The sequence below is a fragment of the Corvus cornix genome, chromosome 8, assembly GCF_000738735.6.
Source record: "Corvus cornix cornix isolate S_Up_H32 chromosome 8, ASM73873v5, whole genome shotgun sequence".
Taxonomy (NCBI): Eukaryota; Metazoa; Chordata; class Aves; order Passeriformes; family Corvidae; genus Corvus; species Corvus cornix.
The window spans coordinates 16,543,727-16,560,929 of record NC_046338.1 but is presented as its reverse complement, the minus strand read 5'-3'; the positions used below and the strand labels follow the sequence as shown (position 1 = coordinate 16,560,929).

General features: G+C 39.3%; 1 protein-coding gene across 2 annotated transcripts in view; it reads left to right on the top strand.

Annotated features, from left to right (window-relative positions):
* TGFBR3 (transforming growth factor beta receptor 3) overlaps positions 1-17,203 on the top strand; it is a 119,047-nt gene that overhangs the window by 81,325 nt on the left and 20,519 nt on the right. The window contains exons 5-10 of one of the 2 annotated variants that reach the window (XM_039555862.1): positions 83-266; positions 5,782-5,950; positions 8,240-8,387; positions 12,968-13,157; positions 14,360-14,673; positions 15,353-15,502. In XM_039555862.1, coding sequence (XP_039411796.1) covers positions 83-266; positions 5,782-5,950; positions 8,240-8,387; positions 12,968-13,157; positions 14,360-14,673; positions 15,353-15,502 — 1,155 coding nt within the window. Of the gene's footprint in view, positions 1-82; positions 267-5,781; positions 5,951-8,239; positions 8,388-12,967; positions 13,158-14,356; positions 14,674-15,352; positions 15,503-17,203 lie in introns of both variants that reach the window. The other variant, XM_039555861.1, reaches the window with a different exon arrangement.

Here is a 17,203-nt window from a genome sequence, read left to right as displayed (position 1 = left end):
TGACAGATTACATTGCTTAAATATGCTACATGTCTGTGTGGATAAACGTACCACATTAAAAATATGTTTTTATTCCCATCAGGTGTCTTTAGGTTCTGTCGTTCAGTTTGAGAAGGGAAACTTCTCCTTGTCAGCAGAAACAGAAGAAAAGTTTTTTCCTGAGAAAAATGAACACCTCCTACAGTGGGCCCAGAAGGAATATGGAGCAGTAACATCTTTCACTGAACTTAAAATATCAAGAAACATCTATATTAAAGTAGGAGAAGGTAAACCAAACCAAAACCAACAGAATTCATAGACAGTTTTAGATACTGAGAATAAGTCTTGCTTATATTTCACTTGTTTTAATTTTTAAACATACCTCTTGTTTTCCAAGAGATACGAAAGGGGAAGGCAGAGAAACAAGAGCAAGCCTAAAGTACAGACCTTGGGTTTAGGCAGCTTTTAATGGATTCTGGTGCCATAACTTTATGCTCATACATGTGGATGCAATTGCTCAGAATCTTACAAGAGTCAAACTTTGCCTTTTAAACAGAATCAGCTACTCATGGTGATTGTTTGGGTGCATTCTTCTGAAGAACTGAAGTGGAGAACTTGAAGTAGGGGGGAATTTCTAGAAAGACCCGAGTTATGTTTCCCCCCTCCCAGTATTTGCTTGTATAAGGACTTAGGCTTCTTTGGGCAAAGAATGATTGGTTTCCTCACCAAAATAAGTTGCTTCAGTCTGTCCTTATGCATTTTCATCCCAAGGAGAAAGATTTCCTGTCCCTGTGAGCCACATGCCAAATTCTTCAGGTGGCCTAGTGCAGGTGGGAGAGGACTCCAGCTCCTCAGAGACTTCACAGGCCCATATTGGGATAGGGTTCAGGCTTTAGCTCCATAGCTGAGCAATGTTGGAACAACATAACTGTATGATTCTCTGCAGCAATATCTCTGTAGAAACTCCCAAACAGCTGAACTAGTTGGTTACAGAAAAAAACCCCAACAACTGAAAGCCTTCTGTGGAGAAAACATTCTTTCCTAACCACCTGTATCTGATCATTTGATTTCCTGACGTATGAGCCTTGCCCCCCAAAATCAGAACATGCCTGAGTTAGTTGTATCCAAATCCTGCCAAATTTGTAGAGGATTCCCCTGTGTGATTTTTTGGTTTTTTTTTTTTTTTTTTTTTTTTTTTTTTTTTTTTTTTTTTTTGTTTTACTTGGCACCAGTCTTGGATTCTAATGCCAGAAAATCATTCAGAAATATAGTTATTAGCTTATTAAAGTGCTCTTGGAATATATACATGGGAGTAGTGGTCTCTGCATTGCAGAGACAAATATTTAATTAGGTACGTTGAAAAAACCAGATAAAATTCTGTTGTTTGATTTGCACATCTCCAGTCAAACCAGGAGGCTAAAGAGGAGAGTTTTGCATCATCTTTAGAATGCACTAAAACACAATTTAATTTGGAGTAAGTACACAAAATGGAACTTGGCAGGCAACCAAAATAGACAGTTTCTGAGAAGGCTCCTACAAACTAGCTCAGCTGTAACCGTATTGGATTTTGATTTAAGTTCTTGGCAGAAGAATGAATATGCATGTATGTGTGGGGGTTATGCATGTGTTCAGGGGTGGGGAGAGGGTCAGTTCTTGAACTGCAGCAGTCATGTGAGGAGTTCTGTGAAACTCACGTGGGATGTGGTGCTGGTCTGCTTCTCTGCAGAGTGAACAGTAGAATCCCTGGATTTCACAAACCACAGCATACAGTGATGTACATTTTAGGCTTTTCATACAAAACTTACACTCCTTGAGCATTTTTGTAAGGTACCCTCAGCTGACAGTCTGTGAATCACTGCTAGTATTACTCATAATCTATAGGTGGTCATACAAATAGTTCCTTGCTATGTGGCTGATACAGAATTTAATTGCTGTGTCCGTATAACTGTCCACATTCCAGTTTCACTCAAGTTAGACAAATCTGAAACTGGAAGATGTAACATTTTAGAAGTGTAGGCTATAGCTGAATACAGCAAACAGAAAATGCAAGCCAAAGGACAGAAAGAACACTGATCTTTCATAGAATAAAGCTGCTTCTGATGCTTTGGGTCTCTGAAGTCACTTTTGAAACTGCAAATGAAAGGCAGCTGAGAGCACTAGCAAACTGGATCAGGGCCAAGTGCATCTGAATCCTGTTGATTCGAAAGAGTGGCTGATCAAATACTACAGGGATGGTGGTCACAGCAAGAGCTTTAAGGGGCCAGAATGGGGGTGTGGAAGAAAGGGGCACAAGAAGTGGGGTACTTGTTCTTGCCTTGATTTGTGTAATGAAGGAGATGGCAGAGTGACTGTCAGATTCAGATAATTCAGATGACAGATAATCACTGTCAGATTCTAGAAAGCAGGAGTGCTCATGGTGAAAGTGGTCTTGGTACATGTTTTTCAGCAGAAGTCAGTTTAATTCCTCATGGTTTCATAAGACATGATTGAACAAGGCAGGAAGTCCTATCAGTTAGCTAAATGTTACCTAATGCATCAGTGTAAATCCAGGGCAAATGTGCTAGCCTGGAGGGACACTAATTTCAACACATTTCTTAGATAAATAAGAAAAAAATTAGTCAGCCATACCAGTAACTAAACTGGAAGATGTACAGTCTATTTACAGATGGTAACACTGTGCTTCTGTCCTGGCAGAAGCTGAAGCCATCAGTCCTGACTCTGAATTTATAGCCAGTACACACCAGTGCACATATCCTGCATGCCATGCTTGCTTTGTTTAATGCTTGTACATGGTCGCATTGTGTCTGGCTTAGCTGTGTGTCCTGCTGCAGGAGGAGTACTGCCTAGAGTTTGCATCCTCCCTCTTGAGACTCCTGTAGGCCCTTCCCTGATCCCAATTCTGTCTTGCCATTAAATACCAGTAAAGGTTCTGATTCTGTTGTGCTAAGGGCTGGCAAACTGCGAAATACACATGAATAAGCCCTGCCATCAGAGTGCCCAAAGAAAATTCCAAACACCTTGTTTATCCCCAGCTCAGACTTTGAAAGGCAAGCTCTGCTTGGATGGGATTTTTATTGCTGAATCCAGCTGCTGCTGCCCAGGGTGCCTGTCTTGGAGAGTGACACTTGATTAACAGTGCTCATTTGCACAAAAACCTCCTCAGGATGATGTTAAGCTTGGATATTCAACTTTTAGCCAAGAACCTGTGGATGACACCTAATTTGTGCAGAATAGAGCAGACAGTGTCTGTCCTCATCAGTAAAATAGAAGTGCTGCACACAGAAACTACAGATCCTGGTGTGCAATCCTCTGTCTCCAGCCAGGCAGCCTGGCACTCGGCAAAGGAGAGAGTGGCTGCCGGCCACTGCTCACAGCTCTGCTGCTTTCTGGCCAGCAGGGCCCTCAGCACCCCGGCCTGCTGGCCAGAGAGCCTCTGCTGAGGGTGTTGCCTGCAAACCTCACGTCTGATTCCATATTGGGAGTCTGGGGAGATTAGAGAGGCACAGAATCCATAAACTGACTGCTTCTTGGCTGGTGTGGTAGTGTTTTTAATTAATTGCAGACACCTGCAGTCCCTTTCCAAAGTAAGTAGACAGCCCTGAAACTAAGAAAGAAGAGGTGTGTAGTGAGCAGAGAAAGATGAAATGGATCCCCTTTTCTTTTCTACTCCAGCCCGATTTTGGTAACTGGTGTGGATGAAAGTAAATGCATTTTGGTGTGTATGTCAACTAGCCCGTGACAGAGTTAGAATTTGCTGCAGAGGAAAAGCATGCTATCGAGTGGAGGCCCTGGCTGGGGAGTGTCCGTGCTTCTGGCAGCAAGAGCAGCAGTTCTGGAGAGCTCCAGAGGCCTAATGGAAGTGCCAGGAGCAAGAACTGAGTTCTTTGCAATGGCAAATGATAGCATGTGTGGTAATTACCCACAAACTACTCCAGAACTGTTATTTTATGGCCTGAATCATGTTGTACAGCAGTTAAGAAGCAAATACCTAGTGTCTCTGTGTGTGTATATATTTATATATATTTAAAAATTCAAGCTCAGCATAGACCATTTGGAATCATTTTCCATTCTGTGCTGTTGTGGGAGGAGCTGGCAGAACTGCAGCTGCATTCAAGGCTAATCTGGCAGGGTACATACCAGATGCTAGAGAAGTGCTTTGCTTGGGCAGTATGAATAGTTACAGCTTTATACAGCTTTAGTAGCTTCTGTAGGGGAGACAACAGGGTTAATGTTCAAAGGCTACTCTGTATAAGATCAGGAGAAGAAACTCCCCTAATTGTTTCTGCAGAGACCAGGGTCACAGGAGTCTCTGGTTTTCCTACAAAGTTGTGTAGCACACACAAATGCACTTCAGAGGTGACATTTCAGTTCTCATTTATAGAGTGCATGACAGCTTTTAAGAGTTTGTTCACAGTTTTGTTTTCACAGTGCATGTTATTTGATTTATTTTCTTTTGGGAGTTTTTTTTGTTTGTTTGGGTTTTTTTGTTTGCTTGTTTTTTGGGTTTTTGGGGTTTGTTTTTTTTTTGGGGGCTTTTTTGTGGGGTTTTTTGTCATTTGTTTGGGGTTTTTTTGTTTGTTCTTTGTTTTTTTTTGTGTCTTACTACTGACCTTAATAGGAAAAGTCTTTCTTGTAAAGCAATGGTCAAAGACCCAGCCATGTGGAATTGTATTCTTACAGGACTTCACGTGTTTGAACATGGTACTTAGTCCTTCTATGTATTATGACAATTCATATGTCAAGCTATCTCAGAAATTCAAAGTGTTCCTGATTTTCAGTTTATTTTCAGTATTTTTACAGGAAATACTGTTTCTTGGGGTACAGCAATGTAGGCTGTGCATGAGAACTTTATACCAAGTGGCTGTTTTTTATGGTTTGCATTGTACACTAGTGGCTCTTCACTCAAAGGGTGGTTGGGCACTGGAACAGGCTCCCCAGGGAAGTGCTCACAGCACCAGCCTGACAGAGGTCCAGAAGATTTTGGACAGTGCTCTGACACATGGAGTGACTTTTGGGGTGTCCTGTGCAGGGCCAAGAGTTGGACTTGATGATCCTTATGGTGTCCCTTCCAACTCAGTATATTCTGTGATTTCAAAATGCTCATGTTCAGCTAGGCAGTTAAAACCAAAAGAGAGATTGAATAGTTATGCTGGAATTTCATCATTTCAGCTATGGATATTATGATCAGACTTTGGATCAACTGATTCCGTAATTATCTTGCTGGTTTTAATTTTCCGTGTGCAAGAGAAATGCAGTATTTCTAGACAACACTGACAGCAACTACACAATATATAGGAAATATATTGAGTAAGGAAATGGAAAGTACTTTCTGTAGTATTTAGAAAATGGTAAGTTCATAATAACAAGAATAAAACATTTTCCACAGGGAGAAGGAGTGGATTCCAAAAGTTATCTCTGAGTAAAACGCAAAAGAAAGAAATTGCTTTTGAAGGTGCAAGGAACAAATTGAATGTATTTTATTAATTTTGAAAAGTTTTCACATATTTTCCTTCAGAATTGTTTTCAAATATCTCTTTGTGGGGATTTTCTTTCATTAAATGTTTAAATCCATAAATAGTAACTATTCAGTTTAGAAGTATATATTTTATATCAGAAAGGTGATGTATTCTTGCAACAGTGATCTCCCTTTCAATATGATGATTGGTCACATGTGCTTATAATAGATGGTAGATTCACCTTTCGGCACTATAGTGCCACACTGATGTTGATGTGGTATGTGTGTACATCTAAGCTGACATCTGTGTTTAAAGGTGCATATGCTTTCTTTTTCCCCCCCTCCAGATCAGGTTTTTCCTCCCTCGTGCAACATAAAAAAGAATTTTCTCTCTTTAAATTACCTTGCGGGATATCTACAACCGAAACCAGCAGAGGGGTGCCTTATGTCTAACCTAGTCCAAGAAAGAGAAGTTCATATCATTGAACTAAGCACTCCAAATTCCAATCCTAACAGGTAAAGTATCGTCTAAACAGACTAAAACTGTTTGAAATAATAACTAAGAATTTTATTTGTCTAATAAAAATCAACTGAAAGTAGCCATTTCATAATTTCAAGAAAATCTTGGGCTTTTGTGCTTTGCCTTAAATAGAAGTTGGTTCTTCAGTATGTAAAGATTTTGAATTCTGCTTCATAATCACAAGATTTTTCTAGACAAGACTGCAAAGCACAGCTTTTATGGACTACATACTGCTCCCCTTCTTGCTCAGTCAATCACATTTTTCCAAGGATAAGGTGAATAAGGGAATATCAGTAAGGGCAGTATCTGACCAAGAGGGTTTAAGGTTAGACCACTGTGTGAGGAGGTGAGAGAGGTTGAAAGTAATCTTGACCTGTCACAGGTGGGGATGACTGGCAGCAAAGCCTTGGACAGTGGCTCCCAAACAGTGTCCAGAGGTTGCAAGTCTGTGGTCTGTGGTTAGTGTTCCACAGTTGCTCTGAAGATTCACACTGGTATTTTCTGTCAAGTTTCCAGTTGAGTTTAAGGGGTAGTTTGATAATTACGAGAAATGTTAAGGGTTGACAGTGGTGCACTGACCAAAAAACTTTGTAACTACTGGTTAGGAAAAGTAACTCTCTGTACATGTTATAAGGATTATCTAAATTGTCAAAGGTACCTTTGGGAGGTAAAACATTTAAAATACTCATCCTTTGCTGGTCTTGCCTAGATCTCAGTGGGAGAATACGGGTGGGGTTTGCTTCAGATAGTCATACTTCGAAAACCTCTTCCTAAGTGCCAAGTATGATTGCTAGAACAGAAATTTGCTATGAAACTTAGATGGTTACAATTTCATCAGAGATAAGGTAGAATTAAAATCCTGTCTGCTTACTGCTGACACTGGATATCTGGCATTGTCCAGTTCTGCTCCTCGTGCAGCTACACATGAGCATATCCTATCCCTAATGAGAAAATCACACGGGAAATGGAGGTGGGAGGAGGTGTTTTTGTGAAAAGGATAATTCTCACTGCAAGATGTTGAACCCAGAGCCTGATAATTTTCTTGCCTAGCAACCTGGGAATAGTAAGAAAGTGCTGAGATGTACTGGAAGTGGAGTAGGTAGCCCCAAATGATGATGCAGCCCCATCCTGAACAGAGCTGATGATAATCTCAGCATCATTCCAAGTCCCTTGTAGTGTTACACAATGACAGTCCGGGTTCCAAGCTTTTGGCTTTGGATGTTAGTACAATAGGAATTTGCTTTTCAGATGATAACCCTGCAAAAGGTTTAAATATTTTGCTATTAGAAGTAAAAAAAAAAGGTACTAAGTTACTTTGTTCTTAGTTTTATGTGTTATATACAGCTATCTTTACAAAGTTTAAATCCCCAAAGAAACATAGAGAAGCCGAGCTGGGCATGTGTAAAACTGCAGGAGAGTGAACAAAGGTCTCCAGATACACTAAGTCTCAGTGCAGCATATTAGTTGGAACCTATTACTTGGGGATGAGCACATTCTTGTAATGTATGGCCCCATAAGATGATCTGGAAGTATAGGTTTTTCTGTTGAATTGGTATTTTGCATGATGAGATGTTATTGATGGGTAAGAACCCATTTGCTTTACTTACTTTACTGAGGTCTTGAAAATCTGGATAGTTTTCATCTATTTTCCAGCAAGCAGTAGGCTGGACATCTGGGGTTTTTTTTATTTTTAAAGTAAGTATATATCCAGAAGTATTGGAAACTGAATACACTTCTTAATTCCTCAAAGCATGCAAGATCTTAGGCAAAGTAATTCCACAATTTAACTGTTTAGGCAGAGACACCCGCCAATATAGTTCTTGTGGTTTGGGTTGGGTTTTTTGTGCACGTGTGTTAACCTGCTTGTCTTTTTGATTTTTTTTTTAGGTATTATTTTAAGTTTTAATACAGTTATAGCCAGAGAAAACTGAAGCAGTTATATTTAGGCACTGTCACAGTGAAATAAGAAAATTATGTTTACTTTAGAAAGCAACCTGCTAGTCATATAACTTACCTGCACTAAATAATAGGTGAATTGAGTAGCACACTTCTTGTAAATAAGAGACAGAAATATTTTTTGTCTAAAAAGTACTTGTTTCTATTGTTATGCAAAATCACTTAAGTGTATATGGAATAACAATCTGTTTTGCACATGTTGTGTTGCCTGGGATAATATCCAGCATTTTAATCAGCTGGCCAGACAGTGGAAACATGATGGATTGGAAGAAGGTTGATAGCTGAAAATTTCTGGCATTCTGTTCTAACTTTCTATTTTCCACATACAGTGCTCTCCAGGTGGATATAATCGTTGACATTAAACCATCTCAACCAGGCGCCAGACTTGTCAGAGATGTCGTTCTTATCCTCAAGTGTAGAAAGTCTGTCAATTGGGTTATCAAGTCTCATGATGTCCAAGGAAAGCTGGAAGTGATTGTAAGTTAAGGCACCTTTATTTCTTGAGAGCTATTGTGCTGCAACAGGATAGAATCCATTTAAATGTGATGTAGTGCTAGACCATGTTGATTTCTGAATGTTTTCTCTTAGCTGCTTCTTTTTAATTATTACTGCATTTTAAGGAGTAAATGCATAAACTTTTTGTTCTGCTTAACCTTTAATATATGGGCTATAAAACTGACCAACTCATCGCAGAAGCCAGGTGGTTAGTGCAAGGATTGAGTCTGTGTCTTTTTGACTTCTGTTGAAGCACCCTAAACACACAGTTGGATGTTTATATCCCTTTTTGCTGTTACTTTGGTGAATGAATCAACAGGTTCATCTCAAAAGTGGAATGATGCCTTCAAGTGCAGAATAGATAATACTAGATATGCAGGACACACCCACATCCCTTTAGAAGTGGAAACACTCTTACTTCCCCTTGTGGCTAATACTATCTATCCCTCTTCCCTGCCAGTACTTCTGTCGCCAGTAAGTGTTTGGTCAAATTGACCTCATCTCTCCTTAGACAGCAAAAATTAATTTCTTTAAAAGTTAAAACCAGGCTCTCTAAAGTTAAACTTCTAAAATTACTGGAGATGCTGAGTCATGTTGATTTTTGGTACAGGCTTTGTGGCTTAACACCATTTCTACTAAGAACATGTGTGTTTCCTTGCTCTGAAATAAATAAATATAATTGAATTGATCTTGCAGCCTATAAATTTGTGGCCTATTTCTGTCTTAAGCGATCAGTTAAGAGCACATTGTACAGTTGAGCTGAATGTTTGCTCAGGACCACCCAGTAGCCTCATGATTAGCAGTTTTGCAGCAATTCAGTTACATTTTCAAACTCCAGTTCTTTGTATTTATAGACATTTTACTTTGCGTGGTTGCTTTCTGCTTTTAATGTGTGCAGAGGAAATTCTGGCAGGATCCAAAGGCTGATGGATCTAAATCTCCTAAGAAAACAGATCAGCAAGCAGGATTTCATAGTAGCTTTTGAGAGTGAAGTAAAAGAAAACATATTTTGGTGTTGCTCAGAAAATTGAATGGAAAAATTACCTAGGGAGGATGACGACGTTCCCTTTTGATCCCTGACAGATATTTATCTTAGAGACAGGAAAGGATGTTCTGGTCATTCTGTAGGTCCGAAATAGTCAGTCCTTAAAGAGAAAGATCAAGGTTGGTTGCTGAGGATTACCACTGTTGTAAGCAGAAGGGCAAAAAATAGTGCTTGACTTCAAAGCTTCATTCTGGTTATCATGTAAAATTCACCACTGCGCATTTTGGGCATATATGGATCTCCTTTCACAGGATAGAGAATTGTGCCTTAGTTCACACCATGCTAGGAGATAGCTCAAGTACCGTATTTCATGTCCATGAATGGATGATCAATTTTCACAAGAGGATTTCTATGGGATTTAAAAATTTCTGAAGTGCTGCACTTGAACATAGAAAAGCAAGGCTGCTATTATTTTTACAGTTCTTCTTTGTTGATTATTGAAAGTATGAGTAAAAAGTATAATTAAAAATTGTTTCTGTAATAAGTACCAGAAGGTAACATTTTATTTAGATTAACAAAAAAAGAACGTAATACATAAAATATATGTGGAAATGTCAGTATTTAAAAGACTTTGTATTCATGTTAGGGTTTGTGAGTAACTATTTACTTTACTACTTCATTTGTATAGATGCTTCATTTTCTGAATATGTGTTAATTTTCCTTTATTTCGAGGGGATAAGGGAGGGAACTAAACTCCCCCATGTCACTAAAAGCCTGCATATCCAGCATTTAGGATCTCTTCATATCTCTATTAAGCTGAAGGCCTTTCCAAGCCCAAATTTAGACAATGCATAAAAACATTACTAAGCAATTAGGTAATGTTTCACAATGTTCTTTTTATTAGTTGAAGCAGTTCCATGCACTTCAATTTTCCTAACTTCTTGCCCTCACTACGAATTAGAGCTGTCTTGAGGGGATTGGCAAGCTGAGAGGGAAAGGTTAGTGCTAAGCTGCCTCAAACCCAGGACTGTACGTTACTGAGGTCTAAGTTCACAGAAAAAAAATTTAAAAGATGTTTTAGGTCATATAGCTCATCTCCCAGCTTGCTGTGTTTCTTGAAACTCTGAAAGAGGATGGACACAAACCCAAGTAAGATGGGAGTACTTTAGGTAAATTAATTGCACATGACGTATGTGCAGTGCTTTCCCCCCAGGCTGCGTTTAACTCCTGTGTGCAGGCAGTCCTTACATGCAGTGCTTTTGTGGTTCTGTGCTTGTACACTGCTGTTCACATTGCTTCCTTTGCAACTGGTGTCCCTCTGCAAAGCTGGGAGCTGTGCAGTGAAGTTGCAGAAAGAAAATGTTTGTTGAGGGGCAAGGAGTGAGAAAAGTGCAGTGCACAAAGCAAACCTGTGAGGGTTTCAGAAGCTTGGAGGGACTGTTGTTTACCTGAGAACAACTGCCCACCACTTTCTGAAATGGTGTCTATTCTGAGTAGGTTAGTGAGGGCTCAGATTGCCTATTTCAATCACAGTGTGTGAAGGTGTTGGCAGAGCAGGCAAGTGAAGATAGGTCTATTTCTGCAAGCCCTTGTTCTTGCTTTTGTTTCAGTGAGGCGATGCAAGACTGAACATTTCACAGGCTCAGTGTGGAGTGCAGTGGTGTAAACAAGCCCTGAAAATGCTCGGGTGCCAGCTAGGACAGTAAAGTTCTGAAATAATATTTGTTCAGCTGTCTCTTCATGACGGAAAAGTAAAGAGCTGGAGCAAAGTTGGGGTAGCATAATAACTCCTACCAGTAAAAGGTGTGTGGTAATATGAAAATACGTGATCAGTCGTGTCCAGATTTGCATCTGTGGAAGATCAAAGATTAGTTGATCCCAAAGAGCAGTAAGGCACTAAAATTAGGATACCTGTTGCTCCATTTTTGTTTCTAATCTTCAGTGGCCTTGAGCATTGATAACTGTACTGGTAACAGTATCCTCAAACCAGACACTCTGCCCTTAGTTATCTTGAACTTCAATTGTGAAGCTCCAAGTGTTTAAAGGCTGTAGAACTGGGTGTTTAGGAAGAAATGAGGGAGGGAGCTGAAGGTACACTCTGCCATTCCATCAGGACTCTCCACATGCTTTATTCACTTCTGTGTTCAAAAACTCATTCTGATGTCAGGTAGAGAAGTGCAACTGAGCTCTGTGACCTGTGTAGCATGTCCATATGAGCCCTGTCTAAAAGGGATCTCTCTAGTCAATCTTTTGGTGTTCTAGAGTGAAAGAGATGTAAGATTTGTTCACACTGAGGAAAACCAGTGGGGATGAAAAGAAGATGCAGCCTATATGATGGAGAAGGTAATCGAGCATGGGAATGAAAGTGTTTGTGGAACATTCCATGGTATCAGCTGCATTAAAAAGTGCATTTCAATGACATTGCAGAAATCGTTGAAAAGTGGGTCATCATGCCTTTCCTGCAGCATCTATGTTCAGCTTGTTCTGTAGCCATTGATGTGATTGTTATAGTGATAATAGTAATGTTGTGAGTGTAAAAATAAATATATATGTATTTAGCTTTGGTGTGAATGAATACGTGTTAAAGATGCCAAGCTGCTGAATGTAAGTTTGTGTAATACCAGTGAATATTTTTGAACTGCCCCTTTAACAGTGAGAGATACTTGTTATGTTCCTTTGACTTGCCCATTTGGGCAAGAAAATTTGAAATTTTACAAAATGTTTACAGGAAAATGAAAACTAAGTGGTTGTGTGACTCATTTATTTAATAATAATTCAGCATGTGCATTCATAAGGTCAGCATGTGCATTTATGAGTTTGCTGTATCAACTATTTGCGTAAAACTTGTATTTTTCATTAATTTAAAAATCTTTTCATGTGCAGAAAGTATAGGTTGTTTTATTTCAGTAGTCTGCCCGTGCATAAATGTGCATGCTCTCACTGCTCTATTAAGCATTTAGTTCAATCCTGTTTAATGAACTCAAAACTTTGGAGGAGGCACACGGCATTCCTAGGGTGAAGCTCATTCAGACACAGCCTGTCCTTGGTGCCAGCTGACTTAACAGCATTAACTGGTATCAGCTCTACTTCGTGAGCATGCTTTTTGCCTTTTTCAGTAATGCTCATTTGAACAAACGTTTTCCTTTATTCAGCTTAAGTAATGCTCTAATCCAAGAAATTAAGGGGACATTTGAAAATTCAGTTGTCATCCTGAATTCACCTCACCTCAGGAGTAATTTCAGCTCAGTTTTGAAGAAAGTATTGCATTATACAAAAGGCTGTAAATATGTCTTTGTCTCGTTTAGGGATTAACAGTTTCTGATTGCTTTGATTTATTGTACTCCAGGCAGAGCCTGAGAGGAAGCAGGGGTCTCTTTTCCATCTGTGCAGCAGTTATGTGCCTAAGGTGGCAGGGTTTGGTTTATTTCCCAGATGTCCTCAGTTTGCTGTTATTTAATAGAGTAAAACAGAATAAAAAATCAGGGTTCAATCAGTGTCCAGATCAGTGTTCAGATCAGGTTCCATCATAAGTATCCTTAAGTGGTAAATCACAACCCAAGTTTCTCTTTATTTGCAGACATCAAATAGTATTGGTTTTGGAAAAGAAACAGAACGATCCATGACTATGAGTAAATCAGTAATACCTGACATTCCCTCGTCACATGAGAGTTTGATCAAGTGGGCTTACGAGCATAATTATAGTCCAGTTATTTCCTACACAAAAGCACCTGTTGCTAACAGATTTCATCTGCAACTTGAAGATACAGGTAAGTTTGAAGATGGACTTTTAGCATGTAGAAAAACATATCTTGTGTTTCCAGGAATGCAATTACTTGAAAGGTGTTTTCTCAGTTTCGAGGCTTTGGTTTTGGCTGTAACACTTCTTTTACTGCTCATCGTCAAGAATGCTGGTAATATCTATAAATGATGGTTGCAAATAATAATCTGTGACTTTTTGATTAGAAAAGTCCAGGCAAGTTGTGTTATTTCCTGAAATTTGGTGGAATTAAATGTTTATATTTTATCCAACATGCAAGACTTTATAGCTGATGATACCCAGTGTTCACTGAAATGGATGTCAGCAATAGGGTATCTTGTTAGTTAATAAATCCAGCTTTGATTTTTTTTTTAGTATGTTTTTTCCAAAAGTATGAGCATAGTGTTTCCTTGAGACGATTAAATAAACATTGAAACTTTTTATGGACATGAGTGGCTTACCAAAAAAATCTGAGCAAACAGAGTAAATACAATTATTAAAAAAAATTGGTTATTTGGCCAAAGTAATTGCTGATGTAAAGCTATCTGGGTCCTTTGAAGCTAGCAGAGTTGTATCTCTGTTTTTCACTAATTCTGAGTTTCAAGCACTATAACTATTGTTTTACAATTTTGAAAAAGCTTATGTTCACATTAATGTTGTCAATTGCCCTCTCAGGGGTTCTGTCCTCAGCAGTTACATGTATAAGCCAAGAGATAGTTTTCTCATTTACTCACTATAAAGCTAACTCTTATTTAGCTTCACTCTGGTTTTGTAAGTAGTTTCACAACAATAGTGACTGAACTTCTGATGGGTCTGGTAGGGGAAGAATTTAACCTAATGATTTGCACTTAGGCTGTTTCAACAGTACCAAAATAGTATCTTTAATGAATGTGATGTTTCTTTTACCTCTGTGGATCTTTTGCATAAAATAGGTCCACTCATCAAAAGTTTATTTTCAGTTCTTGGTGAGGGAGATTTCTGACAGGGACTGAGTATACCAAGATTAAATGCCTCAGTAGCAACTAAGCCCTTAGTTGTAGGAGTTGTGGCTACTTACCTAAAAGTACAAAGATGCAGCTTTTAATGTCCTCCAGGAGCTCCCTTTATGGAATAATATTTTTTTTGTATTAAAATTATTAGTTCTGGATACTTTTTAGGAAAAATATTTAATAAACTAATGTGGATTTGTTGCTTTTTGTTCTTTTTCAGAAGAGATGAATGATGAGGAAGACCACTCCCTTCCTCCAGAGTTGACAGAGTTGCTGGGTGCTAACCCACTGCCAGCTCCAAAGAATACTGATGGCCTGACTTTTCCATTTCACATTAACAGAGGAAGACATGACACGGTGGGAGAAGAAATCTTCCCATCCAGGCATTCAGTAGATACATTAATAAATCATGACTTCGGGCATTCCCTCTCAAAACATAAAGAACCTGAAGAAGTTCAGGGCAGTGCTGATATGGCCCTGTCAATAAAGTGTGATGACAAAGTCATGACAGTAGCTGTAGAAAAAGATTCTCTACAGGTTGGTGTAATATCTTTTTCTCAAAACTGGGGAAGCTTTTTTGGGCAGACCATTTATTGGCATTTTAATTGAAAAAAATAAACATTCTAAGTTCTACAGCCATCCCCACACAACCCCTCCCAAAAACAATTTGGTGAGGAAACTGTGCTGTAGATGTTCATTGACATGACTCATAGTGTTTTCTCTTCCCAACAATCTGGTGGTTTTTAGAGGGATTTTTGACTGACGGTGTGCATGGTTGGTTCTGTAAAAAAATTACTGTACTCAGCCATCAGTCTGAGTTTTTAATTTCCAAAGTACAAAGAAGCTGCTTTTGGTATCAGTGTGAGACCTAAATAGATCCATCTTTACCATCCACCAGCTGACAGGTTGCTTGTGTCCATTTGTATTGTGGAAAAGAGCCTGATACAGCCAGCCTTTTTTGCACATTTCAGACCAAACAGAGGCAGCATTATTAATCGGCAGATTAATAACGAACCTGTTGTTTCCTTTTTTTCCATGTTACATTTATTCCCTGTCTGCCATGTATAACAGCATTTTGAGAGTGACCTTCCCTGGATGTCAGTACAATGAACTCCACTTCTTCCTGTCAGCAGTCACGAACAGTGACTGAGCTGCACTTTGAGCAGGAGCTGTACGCAATTGTGCTTCAGCCCCTCACAAAGCGCCTTTGTTTCAGGCTGGCGGCTACAGCCGGACAGAGCTCTCGCTGCTGGACCACTCCTGCAAAGCCAGGATGAATGGGACCCACTTCATCTTGGAATCTTCACTCAACAAATGTGGGACTCGGACAGCATATATCTTGAATAAGATTGTTTATTTTAACTCTGTGAGTATTTTACAAAGAGGATCCACCTTCTGTACTGCACATCGTAGTAGTACAAGGAAGCTGTTGTAGTTAGCTTTAGTCTTAGCAAAAGGGAGGCATCCTCATCCTTTCCTGCCTAGCTCAAACCTAGTTGCAGCCACAGTCTCTGTATTCAAGGAGCTATGAAGGCTGCACATTCAGTGTGCTCCTGTGGTCAGATAGTATCCCAAAGGAAAAAGGAGTTGGAGTTAAATACATTTTTGCACCATGGCTGCCCTTTGGTACCATCTGTACCAGTCTCAGAGAAGTTGCACTGGCGTTCCCTGTGCAGCTTTGGTGCATCCATATGTAAGCAGTACTACATTGCTGTAAAGAGAAATAGGAATGAAGTTTTGTAATTGCACAAAGCAATACCTTTTAATTCATATCATGAATTAAGTGAATTTTTTTCTTCTAAAATTGTGTGTGAAAAAAGCCTTTTAAAATGTGAGGAAATGACATTATTTTTGCATGCTTTTCTCTTAGAATTTGAATTTATATTTTTTATCAGTTGCTATACATAATGAAGGGACTCTTGAGTACTAGTATATGAATGATGATGCAAAGGAGCCCAGTTAGGTTGCAAGCATCTGCTTCCAGACTGGCTCAGCTTATGAGCCAGAGTACAATGCAGATATTCTGGGTTCAAAAGTAATGACACGTTTCTCTTGCTGAGCTTTCCAGTACATAGAAGTAACTTTGGCAAATGATTGAAAGCCTGTGGTCCAACCCAAACACAGCTCAGGCAATCTGATCTGACCTTGCCTGGTTAAAACTGTTCTGTGCTGGGGAGTCAGTAGCACCTAACTTTAGAAACAGCCCCAAACCAAGATAGAATCATCGGCACACGACAGAACAGCGTGGGTCTGGAGCTAAATACTCTTATGGTCCCTGTATTCTGTTATGGCCCAAAGTAAAGTGGTTATTTACCTCCTCTCCTTTCTCCAACATGTCTTTTAATAGTCTTGGCTTCACACTTGAACTCCCAATCATGTATGGGATTGTTCAGAATTTGGGAGTATTTCTCCTAGAAAACAGACACCATGCAGTCGAGTGTCAAAGAGGGTGTGTATGTCACTTTTTAGCAGTTGCTCTATATCTAAGAAAACAAAGTTAAAGTCTTGGAAGGAAGGGAACTAGCTGAGGAGCTGCAGGCATACAGAAGCAGAATGCAGAACACTGGAAAACAAAACCAGAAATTTCCAGGTGAAGAAGTGAAGACATGTAAAAAGGACAAAAAAAAAAAAAAGAGGGGGAAATTTAGCGAGGAAAAAAAAATAAGAAGGGGAACATGAAGAAGGAATATCATGGTTTTGAGTATACATGTCTGAAAAAAAATTGCTAATGACAGAAGAGAAAATCCTTTAGTGGCCCTAACACTTTTAGTGATTTTTTTTATGAGTGCACTAAGGAGAACTGCAAATAGCAAAATATCACTTTAGAAAGCCATTCCTTTTTTCAGTGTTGGCTGTAGAAATACCAGAAATAGAATGGAAATGCTAGGCTGCTCATTCAGACACCAACACCCAGACTGGTGTCTTTCTTTGCTGGCTCTGAATTCTGGAAAAAAAACTCGGGGGCATTCTTTAAATATAAGCTACATATCCTACATGCTCAGCGCAAGGCTGTTCAAGACACACTTTCACCATTTGCTTAGCTGGTCTTTTGGCCTTTGCATTGTTC